This window comes from Otolemur garnettii, unplaced genomic scaffold (genome assembly GCF_000181295.1).
Source record: "Otolemur garnettii isolate 467f Iridium unplaced genomic scaffold, OtoGar3 scaffold00006, whole genome shotgun sequence".
NCBI classification, from domain to species: domain Eukaryota; kingdom Metazoa; phylum Chordata; class Mammalia; order Primates; family Galagidae; genus Otolemur; species Otolemur garnettii.
In genome coordinates this window covers 33,278,087-33,296,106 of record NW_003852401.1, presented here as the reverse complement: position 1 = coordinate 33,296,106, position 18,020 = coordinate 33,278,087, and the positions used below count along the sequence as shown (strand labels likewise).

Below are 18,020 nucleotides of genomic sequence, written 5' to 3'. Positions count from 1 at the left end.
AAAAAAAAAAAAAGGCCTTTTCTAAGTGCACTTCTATGGAAGATAATATATATATAGTATACTTAACTGTAATATGCATATAATTACTATGTGATGTTTGTGATCTTTTTTTTGTTGTTGTTGTTGTAGAGACAGAGTCTCACTTTATCCCTCTCGGTAGAGTGCCAATGGCATCACACAGCTCATAGCAACCTTCAACTTCTGGGCTTCAGCGATTCTCTTGCCTTGGCCTCCTGAGTAGCTGGGACTACAGGCACCCACCAGAATGCCTGGGTATTTTTTGTTGCAGTTTGGCCAGGGCCGAGTTTGAACCCACCACCGAGTTTGGTATATGGGGCTGGCGCCCTATCCACTGAGCCACAGGTGCCACCCTATATTTGTGATCTTTAATATACTTTTCTTATGAGAACACATTTGACTTAATAGTTTGTCCAATTTGTCTGTGTTTAGAATTTTTAATATGCCTAAGTTTGCGAGCACAAGCTGCTTTGAAGCTGCAGATTGACTGACTTCTATATAGGGTCTATTTCTTAATTAAAGAAATGCTGTTTTCATTGTGCTGAATGTCGAATACTTAAATAGTTATCAAGCTCTCTTTTATTTTTGTTTTAAGTAGTTTTTTTCTTTTTTCTTTCTTTTTTTTTTTTTTTGACACAGTCTCACTATGTTGCCCTCTGTAGAGCACTGTCGCATCACAGCTCACAGCAACCTCAAACTCATGGGCTTAAGCAATTTTGCTTCAACCTCCCAAATAGCTGGGACTACAGGTGCCTGCCACAATGCCTGGCTAGTTTTTTGTTACAGTTATAGTTTAGCAGGCCTGGGCCAGGTTTAAACCCACCAGCTCCAGTGTATGTGTCCAGTGCCCTAACCACTGAACTATGGGTACTAAGTCTTTAAGTAGATTTTGAACTTTGCTCTAGTGAGTAACTGCTCTTTAAAATAAGCTATTTTAATTTAAAGGAAGAAGTCTGAGGCTTCAATTTTTTTTTTTCTCAAAGATGAATATAAGGACACTGTAACACTTCTTAACTGATGGCCTGATGGTGCACGTTGAGATTTATAGTTTTTCCAAGTGAGTGTCTAATTATTTAAGAGTTCAGTGTTGTAAAGCTTATAGTTGTTAAGGAAATATGGATTCCTAAATCTCAGTCCTATCTGAAAGGAGATCACATGTAGAATTACATTCATAAATCCCCAAATTTCCTGGACTGTATTTTTTCTGTCTTATTTTCACTAGCTCATTCAGTTTCAGGAGAATTGGAAGTGATACTTTTGAAGGAAAGCTTATGTCTTTTACATATTTTAATATTGTACTCTTAACACTCTAAGAAGGTACTGGTGTACTATTCTGGTGGAATGTATTTTTTTCTTTTACATAGTGGACATTGTGAAAAAATACTGTTGAGTTTCAAAGCATTTTTTTCTACTTTATGTTAAAATGAAGATGTAAATTATAGTTATGAAAAGATTGTTTTAGCTAAGAGAATACTTTTTTTTTTTTGAGACAGGGTATTACTATGTCACCCTCAGTAGAGTGGCATGGCATCACAGCTCACAGCAACCTCCAACTCCTGGGTTTCAGCAGTTCTCTTGCTTCAGCCTCCCAAGTAGCTGGGACTACAGGCGCCCGCCACAACTCTTGGCTATTTTTTCATTGCAGTTGTCATTGTTGTTCAGCAGGCCCAGGCTGGGTTCGAACCCACCTGCCTTGGTGTACATGACCGGCACTCTTCTCACTAAGCTACAGGAACTACCAAGAGAATACATTTAAAAGAGAGAACAGAGGAAATGTAGACTCCCAAATAATGCATGCAGTGTAGAGACTGAAATTAGATTGCTTCATCATTCTGAAAGCCCTCCTACCCAAAGAGTTCCAGATTTCTTTCAAATCAAGATTTAGCTCAGCACCCGTAGCACAGTGGTTCAGGCACCAGCCACATATACCAAGGCTGGCAACCTGCTCCAGGCCAGCTAAACAACGATGATAACTGCAACGACAACAAAAAAAATAGCTGGGCGTTGTGGCAAGCACCTGTAGTCCCAGCTACTTGGGAGGCTGAGGCAAGAGAATCACTTAAGTCCAAGAGTTTGAGATTGCTGTGAGCTATGACACCACGGCACTCTACCGAGGGTGACGTAATAACACTGTCTCAAAAAAAAAAAAAAAATTAGGTGCTTATAAATCTGAAGGAATAACCCCAATGAAAAAAAACTTCAACATTTATAACTCGATATTAAAAAATGCTGTTCATAGTTTGCAGAAAAAGAAATATAAGACACTCTATCTCATAAGAAAATGCAAATATAGGCTCGGCGCCTGTGGCTCAAGCGGCTGAGGCGCCAGCCACATACACCTAAGGTGGCGGGTTCGAATCCCCAGCCCGGGCCCGCCAAACAACAATGATGGCTGCAACCAAAAAATGGCCAGGCGTTGTGGCGGGCGCCTGTAGTCCCAGCTACTTGGGAGGCTGAGGCAGGAGACTCGCTTGAGCCCAGGAGTTGGAGGTTGCTGTGAGCGTGATGCCATGGAACTGTACCCAGGGGGATAGCTTGAGGCTCCGTCTCAAAAAAAAAAAAAAAGAAAAGAAAATGCAAATATAAAACCACATTAAGATGCCATTTTTTGGCAGCACCGGGTAGCTCAGTGGGTAGGGCGTCAGCCACAAACACTGAGGTTGGCAGGTTCGAACCATCTGCATTTGTGGACTTCCCTAGGCCAGCTAAAATCAACAATGAGAACTGCAACCAAAAAATAGCCAGGCATTGTGGTGGGTGCCTGTAGTCCCAGCTACTTGGGAGGCTGAGGCAAGAGAATGTCTTAAGCCCAAGAGGCTAAGGTTGCTGTGAGCTGGCACTACTGAGGGTGACATAATGAGACTCTGTCTCAAAAAAAAGAAAGAAAAATGCCATTTTGTACTTATTGCATTGCAAATATTTAAAAGTTAGATAACTGTTAGTATAAGTGTAAGAAAATATAAATATATTGCCAATAAAAGAATAAATTAGTAAAAAAAAAACTTATATTGAGTAATTTGGCAATATTTGTTGAAATTCAAATGCAGATCTTTTGATTCTTAAAGTTCAATTTCAGGGAAGACATACTTCTGCATGTGGAAATGATTCATGCCAAGGACATTACTTTTAACATTTTATAATAGCAAAAGATTGGAAACAGTATAAATGTCCTTAATTAGGGAATTTTGATAAATTATGGTACAATTATGCATTGGAGGTAAGGAAGCCATATGTACTTCTAGGAAAAGAGGTTCAAGAAGTATTAGATCAGGCTCGGCACCTGTGGCTCAAGTGGCTAAGTGTAAGTGGCCACACACACCTAAGGTGGTGAGTTCGAATCCAGCCCGGGCCCACCAAACAGCAATGACGGCTGCAATCAAAAAATAGTTGGGTGTCTGTGGTCCCAGCTACTTGGGAGGCAGAGGCAGGAGACTCACTTGAGCCCAGGAGTTGGAGGTTGCTGTGCGCTGTGATGCCATGGCACTGTACCCAGGAGGACAGCTTGAGGCTCCGTCTCAAAAAATAAAAAAGAAGTGTTAGATCAGGGACTGACAAACATCTTCTCAAAGTGCCAGATATTAAATATTTTAGGCTTTGCAAGCAGTACAGTGTCTGTGGGGACTCCTCAGCTCTGTGGTCATGAGAATGTACCCATAGACAGTTCTCAAGTGAATGAGGATGGCATCTTTTAGTAAAACTTCATTTACACACACAGGTAACTGGCCTATGAGCTGTAGTTGCTGACTCCTGTATTAAATGAAAGAAGCAAAGTGAAGAACTTCACATATAAACAGATATATGGATGCTTAAAGCATAGATGAATGAGTTCAAGGTTTGCTGGGAATGTGAGAATGATAGATGAGGTGATAATTTATACTAATAAGGTTATAATTTAAGCCGAGTTTCTGAACGTGTAGGATTAAAATGAGAAACTCTTTCTGGATAGTTAGATCAGTGAGAAGCTATCTAACCAAAATGAGTCCATTGTTGGCAGTAGATGAAGAGGTAAGTTGTAATCATATATATACATTTTGAGACAGCGTTTCACTTGTTGCCCTCTGTCGAGTGCTGTCACGGCAACCTCAAACTCTTGGGCCAAAGCTGTCCTCTTGCCTCAGCCTCCAGAGTGGCTGGGACTACAGGCATGCACCATCATGCCTGGCTAGGTTTTATGTTTTTAGTAGAGACAGGGTCTTGCTCTTGTTCAGGCTGGTCTCAGACTCATGAGTTCGAGCAATCTGCTCTCTTCGGTCTACCAAAGTGTTAGGATTATAGGCATGAGCCACAGCACCCAGCCACTTAACTTTAAACAATAATGAAAGTATGATAAAAATACGATGAAAAAATCAGATTAATGCAAGTAATATCCGGATAAAGACTGAGTTAACATATTAGGACAATGGTTAACCTGTCTTCAAATTTCTAGAAGCTCAAGATAGCATTTTACGGATGGCGCCTGTGGCTCAAAAGAGTAGGACACTGGCCCCATGTGCCAGAGGTGGTGGGTTCAAACCCAGCCCTGGCCAAAAACTGCAGGACAAAAAAAAAAGAAGATAGCATTTTACTAGATAGCATCTTACTAGGTAAGAAAGCAGGAACTTTTTTTTTGTTTGTTTTGGCATTTTTTAAAAGAAACATTACAGATAAAGTTAAAACTGCCGTGTAACCTACCCAGAGTACTTTACTTTGTTTTTTGAAATAACCATGAACATGCATTTGTTGTTTTGTTATTCTAGTCTTGAATTTCTACGTTAACTAAATGTTTATAGACATTGTAATGTTCTGTATGTTTTTAAGGTTTATTTAGCATCTCACAGTTGTGCTTTGCTCAGGGTTTATATGTGTATAGTATAGACCAGCACTGTTCAGTAGAAACATAGGAAAGTCTACAAATGCAGAGCATTTACTAGTAATTTTTAATTTTCTAGTAGCCATAAATAGAAATAGGTAAAAATAATATACTTTAGTAACCCAGTATTTCTAAAATATTTCAACATATAGTCAATATAAAAGATTAATAAGACACTTGCATTCTTTTCTATACTAAGCCTTTGAAATCTGGTGTTTTGTACTTAACATCTTAATTTGGACTGGCCACACTGTAAGTAGCCACATGTAGTCTGGGCTTTTTATTTTATAGGAGTGAAAATTGAATAGCTGTAATTTAGAGAACCACTTTTGGTGCTTAAAAGTTGTATGTACTCCTACCACCAGGGGTCAGCCAAGTGTCATAACAGTGACAAACCAGAGTATTTTGTGTTTTCTAATCTACAACTGCAATGCAAACAAGGACCATTCTGTGTACAATAAAGGAAACTTCTGGCTAGATCAGCATGTACGCTGGTGAAATAAATAATGGAAGCAGAAAGGGTGACAGAAATGCAGTCCATGGCCTCTTGAGACATGTGCTTGCTATGTACAGATGTACCCTTTCTTCTCCATTCTTGTTTCTCTTGAATAACTGTTGAAACTTTTCCGCCTGTTACCATGGATGTCACATTTGCAGTAAATATATTTGAACCTTAATTTGGTAAACTTGTTGGCTGACTTGCTTATTTTTGCTAAGAATCACAAGAAGAAACTTTTTTTTTTTTTTGAGACAGAGTCTCACTGTGTTGCCCTCAGTGGAGTACCATTGCATCACAGCTCACAGCAACCTCAAACTACTGGGCTTAGGTGATTCTCTTGCCTCAGCCTCTCAAGTAGCTGAGACTGTAGGTGCCTGCCCCAATGCCTGGTTATTTTTTTGTTGTAGTTGTCATTGTTGTTTAGCAGGCCTGGGCCGGCTGTGTTCAGCCCTGTGTATGTGGCCGGTGCCCTAACCACTGAGCTTCTGGCTCAGCGCCTGTAGCTTCTTTGATTACTAAGTCACGCATTGCAGGCTTCTTTTTTCCAGCTTTTTGAAGTTTTAGCCTGGTTTAAAGTTATCCCCCAGTAAGCTCTTATTTCTTTTATTCTCCACGGAATGCCTTCAAAGAAATGCCCTAGAGGCTATACTTTAAGAATTCATTGCAGAAATTGCCAGTTAAGAGTGCTTTAGTTTCACATACATCATAATTAGGAGAAATTCCCACTATGCTTTTAGTATCCCTCAAATAAGGACCCAGTGAAGAAAGACTAGTTAAGAACAAAGATTTAGGGAAAAATTGCCTCCATTTCACCCATTCATTGGTTCTCGATCATTTTTTCAGTTTTAGAGAGTTTGTTTTAATGTGTCTCCTCTTTAATGTGTCTGCGCATTGAAATCCTTTTTGTCCTAATACAAATAATTTGTAGATCTCTACCAGTTTCTGCTCACGTTTAAGATAGGGCCTTGATACATTTTGCTTGATGGTAGCCTTCTAATAATTTTATACAAGGTGTTGCAAATATATGTTCTGCCATGTGGCGGCTGCTATGGTTCTGATTAGTTAGAAAGAATTTGTTAATAGTCGTCATAAAGTTCACTTGCCATAACCTACTAGAATAATTGTTGGTATCAGTATTAGCCCAACTCTCCCTTAAGGTTAGTATGATTTCTAATTTCTGCATGGTGACTTTTTATGTGAGTTATCATCCCTTCAGAAATGGATTGCTAGTGATTTGATTTTTTTATAAAGATTTAAATACTTTTATCATTTTGCATCTTCATTTATAAGTGAAATATGTTTGTAATTTCCCCTTTATAATATATTTTTTCCAATTTTAATATCAGGTGTATCCAGACTAAGTAGAATAATTTTGAAGTATTTCTTTTTCTATTGTTTATAAAATTTGGCATGATCTGTTTTTTTGAAATTATCTTTTACTTTTATTTATAAATATTAGTTGTCTATTTTTTTGAGACTTTGGAAAAAACAAAATAAGAAGAAGTTAACTGATCAAAGTATTCTGTAATAGACATACTTCTATCTGACAATGTGAATGTTTCTTTCTTTGCATTATTACTATTATTATTGCTTAATATTTTGTTACAGCAATCGTCTGATTTCTTTTCTGAATGTATTTCTCTTCATTCTTTATGAGGTTTTTGTTCTCAGTCCTTATGTTAAAATATTGTTATTGGCATTAAATTTAGCCTTTTTAATTCTATGAAGGCAAAAGTGTAAACCTAATATACACATGTATAAGTAAGAAAAAAAAAGATTTAAATACTGGCTGGATGCAGTGTTTTACACCTATAATTCTAGCACTCTGGGAGGCTGAGGTGGGTGGATTGCTTGAACTCATGAGTTCGAGACCAACCTGAGCAAAAAAGTGAGACCCTGGCTCTACTAAAAATAAAAGAACCGAGACAAGAGGATTGCTTGAACCCAAGTTGAAGTTTGTTGTGAGCTATGATGCCACAGCATTCTACCCAGGGCACCAGCTTAAGACTCTGTTTCAAAAAAAAAAAAAAAATTAAATACTGTATGAATTTAGTTATAAATCTTCTTATACACTGTTGTGTTACTTTGATTAGATATTTTTCGTTTTTAATTCTAAGCTGAGAACAGCCACTTGGGGAATGAGGATGGACATGTATGTTATGATTAGGCAGATGGGTACTGAGAAAACAAAGGTAATTCCAGAGAGAGAGGTTTCTGGTGGGTTAGAAGCCTGGGTGGGGTGCTATCATAACAGGTCCTTTATGCAAGGAATAGAACAGAGTCTTAGAGCTAGAACCATTTCAAATTCTAATATTAAAAATATGTATATTCTTGGCTGGGTGTGGTGGCTCATGCCTATAATTCTAGCACTGTGGAAGGTCGAGGCAGGAGGATTGCTTGTGAGACCAGTCTGAGCAAGAGTGAGACCCCCATCTCTACTAAAAAATAGTAAACTTAGCCAGCCCCAGTGGCAAGTGCCTATAGTCCCAGCTACTCAGGAGGCAGAGGCCAGGAGGATTGATTGTACCCAGGAGTTTGAGTTTGCTGGGAGCTAGGCTAAGGCTGTGGCTTTCTAGCCAAGGCAATAGAACAATACTGTTTCAAAAAAATAAAAAGAGATGTATATTCTTGTTAGGTAACAAATATAATAGGCCTGAACAAAGTGAAAGGATGAATCCATTCTCTTTTTATTAAAGCTAAAGGGTATACTTGAGTACACATACACACAAATTGTGTATAATCTGGAATGAGAAGAAAATGTTATATTTTAGCAAATACTTTTACATGTCTCCTTGGCATTAGTTTGCCCAGATCAAGTATCAGAGGGTGAGGATATCTTACTAATTGTAATAGGTGTATTTGTCAGAAAATTGTAGCAAGTTTCCTTTTATGCTTTATGCATGTATTTTTTTTTGTTATAAAATTCCAACAGTAAAACAAACTAGTCTTTGTTTTATACAAATACATGTTGCCTATATAGATATATAAGATTTAATGACCTTGAGCAAATTCCTATGTTACTATATTTATAGATTGAATTTTCAAAAGCCCCATAATGCTATTTCTTTTTCATTCTGAACTGGGATATGCAAAGGTTATCATCTGGGCTACTAATAAAATGCCCCATTCTTGTTGGGCGCACACCAAATTTAAAGACCATATAGTTTAAAGATAAAAAGAATTATAAGCGGGAGTAGATTTGGAAGTTGATTTGTGAACCATATTTAGGATATATTGCAGTGAAACTCCTTTTAAATTGCCAAGATGCCAGCTCAGTATATACATTTTCCTTTGGTTTCCTATAATAATACCGTTTTAGTTTCCTCAGAATTATATCGATTTGCCAGAATTCCTGAGAAAAGGTTTTGCTATGCTAAGGCTTTTTAGCAGTTTGAAAGCAGAATGGTGGATTTTACAGCAAAGGAAATGTGTGATGGTGACATAATACTAGTAAGTGGAAGAGATCCGTTTGGCTGTGAGCCTCTGGTCTAACATATTTGCCATCATGTATACTCAGAAGGCAAGTCCCTATTTTCTTCATGAAACTCTTCCCCCATCCAAATTCTTTTACCAACTTAAATATATAAGGTTTTAGAGATATAACTGACACATTAAATTCTACATATATTTAAGCTAGTTACATAAGACAGAGTGTTATACACAGAATTTAAAAATAAAGTTATATTTTGTTTTACTGTCTCACAAGATGAAGTGATTTTTTTTTTCAAACTCTTCATATTAGGACGCCTTTGGAATGATTTCTCTCTCTAAGTCAGTTGTTCAGGTGATGGCTACTGGGGATTTGAGTGATTTCATATGTCTTCAGATACAAGGTGACTCCTTTTTTCTGAAAAAATAATTTTGGGGGATAAAACCCTTACCTGATGTCTGAACATATATGATAATTCTTTATACCTCTTATTTTTGAAATCAGAACTGTATCTCAATTTTAAGAAGTCAGAATCTTAGTGAGCTTTTCTTATTGAATAATCGAGTAAGTTTTTAGTTGTTAATGTGGATTTTATCTTTTTTTTTCTTTGAGGGGTTGGACATAATTGCCTTATTTCATTTCAGGGATTCTTCTAAAGTAAATATTCTGGTACCTGGTGCTGGACTAGGAAGACTGGCCTGGGAAATAGCTATGCTAGGTTATGCTTGTCAAGGAAATGAATGGAGTTTTTTTATGCTCTTTTCTTCCAACTTTGTACTCAACAGGTATTTAATTTATTTTTTGCTGGAAATAGTAATTTCTCAGAATCAGATTGGGTTACCTATTTTCTTGAAAAATTCTGAATTTGAAGATAAGTATATAGTGTTTGATTATGCTATATGTCATAAATGTCTAAGTTAAAATCAAAGGGCTTATACAAATTACCCACTTTAATCAGTGGCCCAATCATCAGAATGTTAAAATAGGATGGATAAGTGATTTTTTTTTAGAACGTAATTGGGCATTCCATGAAACAAATGCTTTCTGTACAAAATCTTCCTAAGTATGATCGAGGGAGGAGGATTTTTTTTCATTATTCCTTAAACTTCTTCACCCCTTTGTTTCTTTGGTGGGACAAGAATTTAGTGTAGCAGTCATAACTATTTCCTTTATCAAGTTCTTATAAAATGGCCAACTATGCTCATCACATGACTGAGTTGGAAAGATCTCTGAACTTCTGTGGCCTCTTTTGGAAGGTAGTGTAGAAGAGTTATTTTTAAAGCCAGAAAACATACTAGAGAAAAATAAATGGCTTCCTTGTATAAGTAATATGTTGTGTTGGATAGCAGTATGAATTTTAGGAGGTTGGTGAGAGGAGAAAAAGAAGAGGGTTGTACAAAATAATTAAAATAACAAAACTGTTTTAGCTGGAACCAATACCTTTTTTAAAAAACTAGTGCAACAGTTTTACTCGAGTTGATATATATACATTTTACAATTTTTGAATGATCAGCAATTTATATCTCTGAATTTACCTTTTTTTTGTCTTTAATCCGTGATTTGTTGCTCATCTACATACACACACGCATATTTTCAGATAACTGGGTAGGGTGTAATAATGATACTTTGTAAGTATAAATGAATTATATATGCAAACTTTTAATCAAATAAAAATCTACTTTAGTGTTTAAAGTAGATTTTTTCTTGGCAAAACATTTAGTTAACACTGAATTTTATGTTTGTATTTTGCAGATGTTCTGAAATTAATAAATATAAACTTTACCCCTGGATCCATCAGTTTAGCAATAACCGAAGATCAGCTGATCAGATTCGACCCATCTTTTTCCCTGATGTTGACCCCCACAGTCTTCCTCCTGGTTCTAATTTTTCTATGACAGCAGGAGATTTTCAGGAAATTTATTCAGAATGCAGTAAGTCCAAAGCAAGCATTTTAAAGGTCTTGTCCTATGTTTTAAATTAATAAGCTAATTTTATCCTAAGCCAAAGTTTTGGTCATTCATTATGATAGTAGAAGATAAGGTATACTTCAGTGCTAATTGAGAATGTTCTCAAGGTCATGTACACGCAATAATAGAAGTATAAGATATCTACAGTCAAGAAATTTTGAATCTATTGAGTCTGCTAATGTAAGACAACATGTACACAAAGTTCAAATGAGTAATGAATGCAGTGAAGAGGAAGATATGTTAGTGTGAGAAGGGAACTCTTTATGGTGAGGCTATGATTTGAAGTACAGGAGGAATGGAATTACAGGCACAAAGATGCGAATGAATAAGGTAACTGGGGATGGTACACAGTTGGACTAGCAGGGAAAGAGAACACTTAAGGGAAGATTTAGTGCAGGGGTCCTCAGACTTTTTAAACAGGGGACCAGTTCATTGTCCCTCAGACCATTGGAGGGCCAGACTGCGGCCCCAGGACGAGTCGGCTGCTAATAAGCAGGACAGGTAGTGGTGGCAAAAACACCTGGCGTGCTGGATAAATGTCCTAGGTGGGCCGCATGTGGCCCGCAGGCCACAGTTTGAGGGTGCTTGATTTAGTGGGAGAAATGGCTAGAAAAGTGGGTTTGTTCCAAATTATGAAAGACCTTTATGATCAAGCTATTAAGATCAGGTGTCAGCCTGGCAAACTGGTAAAGAAATCTGAGTTAGTCACTAGAGAAAGGGAGACTGGCCGTAAAGGGAAGTAGAATGCTGAGGGGTCAGCAAGATCAGTCAGTCACCAGATATTTGTGAACTACCTACTAAGTACCAGGTGTGTTCTAGACATTTGAAAAAGACCAGTGAACAGAACAAAATCCTTGTCCACAGGGAACTTCTCTTCTAGTTGGGAGAGTGGGGACGGCACCTATGGCTCAAAGGAGTAGGGTGCTGGCCCCATATGCTGGAGATGGCAGGTTCAAACCTAGCCATGCCCCCCCCCAAAAAAAAAACTAGTTGGGAGAGTAAGGAAATAACAGTTATTGTGAGGAAGAAGGCGGCAGCAGGATCGGGGGATAGTGACTGCTGAGGGGCTGCTGCTGTACATGGAGTTGTCAGAGAAGCCTATCTGAAGAGCAGAAACTAAAAAGAAAAGTGCTAAGCAGAGAATCTCAAAGAGGCAAGCCATTTGGATATTTGGTGGGGGAAATGTTGCAGGTAGAGGGAATGGAAGAAGATTAGGGGTTAGAGAGGATGCTCGTTCTGCTCAAAAAAAAGCTGGGATGTAGTAAGCAGTGAGTCTAGTGGTGGCAGCCAGGAGAGGCAGACTTCTGGCCATCGCAAGACTTAAATTGTACTCTGGGGAAGACAGGAAGCCATTGATGGGCCCAGAGCTCGAAAGTAGTAACATAAAATGGCTTTTCTTTTTTAAGAACATAGAAGAAAGTTTTTGTTTTGTTTTTCTCTGAACTCTGAGATTGGAGTAACCTATTCTCCAAAGGTACAAAGGGAGAGGTAGAAGGGGTGAAATAATGGAAAATACCACTCAGGCAAGTAAAAGTCCTTTTCTTCTGGAGCAAAGTTTAAGAGAGCAAATGGTGAGAATAATTCCAGGTGGGATCAAGGTACAAGTTGCTGCATCAGCATTTGCACATAGACCACACCACCACACCTTCAGTTTGGTCTCCTTCTGTGCCAGACCAGAGCCCCAAGAGTCAAACAGGGTTCTCTACTGGGTTCCCACCCCCTGCTTCTGCCTGCTCCTGGCAACCCCTTTTTACCTGTCATACCCAAAGTCATGTGTCTATTTAGGTATTTTGATGTCATTAATTTCTCTGTTTGTAGCTAGTACCTACTGTCTTTCTAAAACCTACCCCACACCCCTGGTATATGGGGCTGGGGTCCTAGTCCTTGAGCCACAGTTGCTGCCCCATGAGGTTTTTTTTAAGATTTTTTTTTTCTTTTTTTTTTTTTTTTGAGACGGAGCCTCAAGCTATCCCCCTGGGTAGGGTGCCATGGCATCACGCTCACAGCAACCTCCAACTCCTGGGCTCAAGCGAGTCTCCTGCCTCCGCCTCCCAAGTAGCTGGGACCACAGGCGCCCGCCACAACGCCCGGCCATTTTTTGGTTGCAGCCATCATTGTTGTTTGGCGGGCCCGGGCTGGGGATTCGAACCCGCCACCTTAGGTGTACGTGGCTGGCGCCTTAGCCGCTTGAGCCATAGGCGCCGAGCCTTTTTTTTTCTTTTTTGAGACAGAGTCTCACTTTGTCACCCTTGGTAGAGTGCTATGGTGTCATAGCTCACAGCAACCTCCAACTCTTGGGCTCAAACAATTCTCTTGCCTCAGGCTCCCTAGTAGCTGGGACTATAGGCACCCATCACAATGCCTGCCTGTTTTTAGAGGCGGGGTCTTGCTCTTGCTGAGGCTGATCTCCAATTTATGAGCTCAGGCAGTCCACCCACCTCCGCCTCCCAGGTGCTGGGATTACAGGCCGTGAGGTGAGCCACTTCGCTCAGCCTACCGTTATGAATTACAAAGTATCTCTCATAAGTGATTATTTGGTTTCTTGATTAGCAGAGTTTAGCTTCATTATCTCCGCAGTTAAATGAAATATTAATACTCTGTAAGAGGTAACTGGCAAGTTTAAAGGGTAAAGTAAAAGAAAAAGCAACATAACCTAACTGATGCAGTAATTTTATTTTCTTTGATTAGATACCTGGGACTGTATTGCCACCTGCTTTTTCATAGACACAGCTCACAATGTAATTGATTATATTGATACAATATGGAAAATACTCAAGCCAGGTGGAATTTGGATAAATCTAGGTAAGTTCTTCAGCATATATTAAATTTTACACATTAATCTGGGTACTTACAGCTATTTTACATTTGGTAGCTTCACACTACCAAATGTTCATAAATGTTATACATGTTTTAAAACCTCTAGCAGGGTGTCTAACCTGATTATGTAAGGACTGTTTTGCTTGTCTGTGCTGTTGGATATCACAAAATTTATGCACAGACCTTTTCTTGCTCATCAGCTTTCATTAGTATTTGTGTGTTTAATATATGGCTCAAAACAACTCTTTTTCCAACATGCAGCAGAGAAGGAAAAAGGCTGTCCTTTAGACTGCATACTAATAGCGATGCCTCCAAAGGCAATGGAAGCTGAAAAGTTGTATATTCACCCTTAGGTCATTCTTACAATAGTCATAGTTCCACTGCATACAAATTATTGATCTGATGGTAGATAATCATTCCCTCATCATCCCTATATCCAACTCCATTGAGATGGAAGTCCATTCTGTTTAAGAAAAGGGTTTTCTTTTTTTCTTTCTACTATAATAAAACATTTGGGGGAGGTCAGGTATGGTAGCTCACACCTGTAATCGTAGTATTTTGGGAGGCTGAGGCAGATAGATTGCTTGAGCTCAGGAGTTCAAAATCAGCCTGACCAAGAGCAAGACCTCGTGTCTAGTAAAATAGAAAAACTAGACAAGCTTTGTGGCAGGGGCCTGTAGTCCCAGCTACTTGGAAGGCTGAGACAAGAGGATTGCTCAAGCCAAGAGTTTGAGGTTACCGTGAGCTGTGATGCCACAGCACTCTACTCAGGGCAATTGTGTAAGACTGTGTCTCAAAAACAAATAAATAAAACAAAACATTTGGAGGAATGATTTTACTTCTCCATGGAATCTTCCTCCCCAGCACATCCATGTACTGGGAAAAGAGTAGGTGTGGTAATGTTTTTGATTAGATTTTTTTTTTTTTTGAGACAATTCCTCAAGCTGTCCCCCTGGGTAGAGTGCTGTGGCATCACAGCTCACAGCAACCTCCAACTCCTGGGCTCAAGCGAGTCTCCTGCCTCAGCCTCCCAAGTAGCTGGGACTACAGGCGCCCGCCACAACACCCGGCTGTTTTTTGGTTGCAGTTGTCATTGTTTTGGCAGCCTGGGCTGGATTCGAACCCGCCACCTTAGGTGTATGTGGGTGGCACCTTAGCCACTTGAGCCACAGGCACCAAGCTGGTTAGATTGAGTTTAAAAACAGGAATATAATTTTCATTTATACAAAACAACTTTTCTACTGCATTCTACTGCTCTATGCTAGAAATTAAATGATGAATACAACATGGTCCCTCCTGTCCAGAGTCTAAAGAAAATTGCTACTTTTTTCATCCTGAAAATAAAAGGGAGTATGATGACAATATTAAGGTAAATATACATGTCTTTTTATTACAATATATAATGTAGTTCAGAAAACATCAAAGCTAGAGAATAAAGGTTTTTCAAGATGGGGGTCATGGGTGGTGCCTGTGGCTCAAAGGAGTAGGGTGCCAGCCCCATATGCCAGAGGTGGCGGGTTCAAACCCATACCCAGCCAAAAACTGAAAAAACAAAAAAAGATGGGGGTCATTTTACCGCATTAAAAGGACAGATAGGCACTATTTTCAGCCCTTGGCCTTCAGGGTGGGTCTAGTTTGATGGATGAATTCTGTCATACTATTTTTTTTTTTTTTTTTGAGACACAGTCTCACTCTGTCACCCTGGGTATAGTGCTGTGGCATCATAGCTCACAGCAACCCCAAACTCTTAGGCTCAAGTGACCCTCTTGCCTCAACCTCCCAGGTAGCTGGGACTACAAGTGTCCACCACAATGCCCAGCTAATTTTTCTTATTTTTAGTACAGATAGGGTCTCACTCTTGATCAGGCTGGTCTAACTCCTAAGTTCAAGCAGTCCACTTGCCTCGGCCTCCCAAAGTGCTAGAATTACAGACATGGGCCACTGCCCGGCCTGCCTACTCTCTCTTTAATGATTTTATTTTATCAGAAATTTTGCTATTAGGACAAAGCCTTAGAGGTAGTAGTAAGTCTTTTCCAAAGTTCACTTTAGAACCAGTTGAGAGCAGCTATAAAATATATTGACAAGTAAGAAATAAATATCCCAAACGTTACGTCTTTATAAAAAGTAGTTACTTTGGGAAATTTTTCCCAAGGAATGATTGGAGAATATTACCTATTGGTATTTATTCACTGTGGGTTAAGTACTGTGTTGGTCCCTTATAAATACCTTATTTAATTTGAAAGCAACTCAGTGTTGAAATAGCACTATTTTATAGTTGAAGAAACTGAGTCTTGGGTTAAATAATTTGTAGAGAGGTCTGTAGTTTATCTGTGGTAAGAGACAGGTTTGTGGGCCAGAGCCAACCCCTTGAATACCCATGGTTAATTTATAAATAGCATGAACATGATCTGTATTTATATGATTAAAGTTTTTAACCCTGTTGACTGAGTTATGATAAGGTCTTGTGTATTTCCAAAGCACTTGCCTTGACTTTCATAGAAACAACTTTTGTTGAATATTTGTTTTGTTGGTTTATTAAGCTGTGAATACAGTAGTTACAGTACAAGTAACAGCCTACAACAAATAAAATTGTATTTATAGTAGTTACAGTACAATAACAGCCTACAACAAAAAAAACTGGCCCCTGGTAAGCATACTGTTTTATTAAGAGTAGATGTTATATAGCATGGCCTGTGATCGTCAGGGGCATCAGAAATAACAAAGCACATTGGCTAATGGGAAGTCAGGAGAGCTTCCATGCTTCTTACTATGGAGCTGCGTTTCAGACCAATTTGGAGAATTGGAATAATGGAGAAACATAGTCCTTCAAAATAGTTAATGCTTTACAAATAAAATCCTTAAAAATGTAGAAGCATAATACTCAGAATAAATTTAATCTTAAATATTGATGTGTTGAAGTATTGTCTAATCAGTCTTTTCTGCTTTTTATGCCACATACTTTTTATTGTTTTCTTCCTACCTAATCTCATGGCTTTTCCTACTCTTTGAATTCCCAGTCTGTGTCTCTAGTCCAGATATCTCTCTTATGTTCCAAGTAGGTATGTCCAACTACATGTCAAAATCTGTGTCTCAAGAAAATGATGTCCCTACCTCTGGATACCTTTTCTGTTCCGTATCTACTCAAATTTCCTCAACCAAAAAACTGAGAGCTCTTTGTTACCCCTTTTGTTAGCTTGGGCTGCTATAATGATGCCACAGATTGGGTGGCATAAACAACAGAATTGCATTTTCCATAGTTCTTAAAGAACTATGAACTCCCTAGAGTTCAAGAATAAGGTTCCTGCCAGGTTGTTACCTGGTGAGGGCTTTCCCCTGAATTGAAAGTAGCCACCTTCTTGCTCTTGGGGAGGAGGAGGGAGTGAGAACATGAGTGAGCTCTCTGGTATCTCTATTTTGTTGCTTGTTTTGAGATAGTTTCCCTCTGTCACCCAGGCAGGGCATGATCCTATCTCACTGCAGGCTCAAACTCCCAGCAGTCCTCTTGCCTCAGCCTCCTAGGTAACTGAGACTACAGGCATACTATCACACCTAGCTGATTTTTCTAATTTTGTACATCTGGGCTCTCATTTTATTTTTGAGGCTGGTCTTAAACTCCTGGCCTCAAGTGATCTTCCTACCTGGACCTCCCAAAATGCTAAGATTACAGGTTGGAGCCACCACCCCAGCCTGGTATCTCTTCTTACAGGAATGATAATAGTACTGGGTAAGGACCATACCTGTATGACTTTTAATTACTTCCTTAGAGGACCTACTTCCAAATATAGCCACACTGAGGGTTAAGGTGTCAACATATGAATTTGGGGCAGGAGAGGAGACGCAGACATTCAGTCTAGTTCATAATAACTCTTTGTCCTCACCATCTGCATCTAGTCAGCCTAAAAGTTGTATCAAGTAAAGCTCCTTAATAGCTCTTGAGTCTCTTCCTATTTGTGGGTTTTCAATCTTGGCACTGTCGACATTTCATGTTGGATCGCTCTTCAGTGTGAGGAGAGCTGTCCTGTACATTACAGGATGCTTAACATTATCCCTGGCCTCTGCCTACTAGATTCCAATAGTTCCTTCCAGTTTTGGCAACCAGATGTCTATAGTCATTGGAAAATGCCCTTGGTGGGAGAAAAATCAGCCCCCTGTTGAAGACCATTGCTTTAACTGCATTATTGCTTGCCTGGTTTAGGATTACTATAGTAGTTTAAGGATGTCCTTGCCTTCAGGTTGTCTTAAACCCTCTGTGCCCCTTTCAGTTCTCTGTATTATCACCAGAGTGATCTTCCCAATACAAATCTATTCCTGTCAAACTCACTGCACATAATTCTAGCTTTCTTGATAAGCTGTACTCTTTCTTTTTTTTTTTTTGAGACAGGAGCCTCAAGCTGTCCCCCTGGGTAGAGTGCTGTAGCATCTCAGCTCACAGCAACCTCC

At 39.1% G+C, this 18,020-nt stretch overlaps 1 protein-coding gene across 2 annotated transcripts in view; it reads left to right on the top strand.

The window, feature by feature from the left end:
* The window catches only part of CARNMT1 (carnosine N-methyltransferase 1), a 44,561-nt gene that overhangs the window by 20,222 nt on the left and 6,319 nt on the right, over positions 1-18,020 (top strand). For both annotated transcript variants that reach the window (XM_003782959.3, XM_023509034.1), the window contains exons 4-6: positions 9,441-9,581; positions 10,549-10,727; positions 13,452-13,565. In XM_003782959.3, coding sequence (XP_003783007.3) covers positions 9,441-9,581; positions 10,549-10,727; positions 13,452-13,565 — 434 coding nt within the window. The remainder of the gene's footprint in view (positions 1-9,440; positions 9,582-10,548; positions 10,728-13,451; positions 13,566-18,020) is intronic.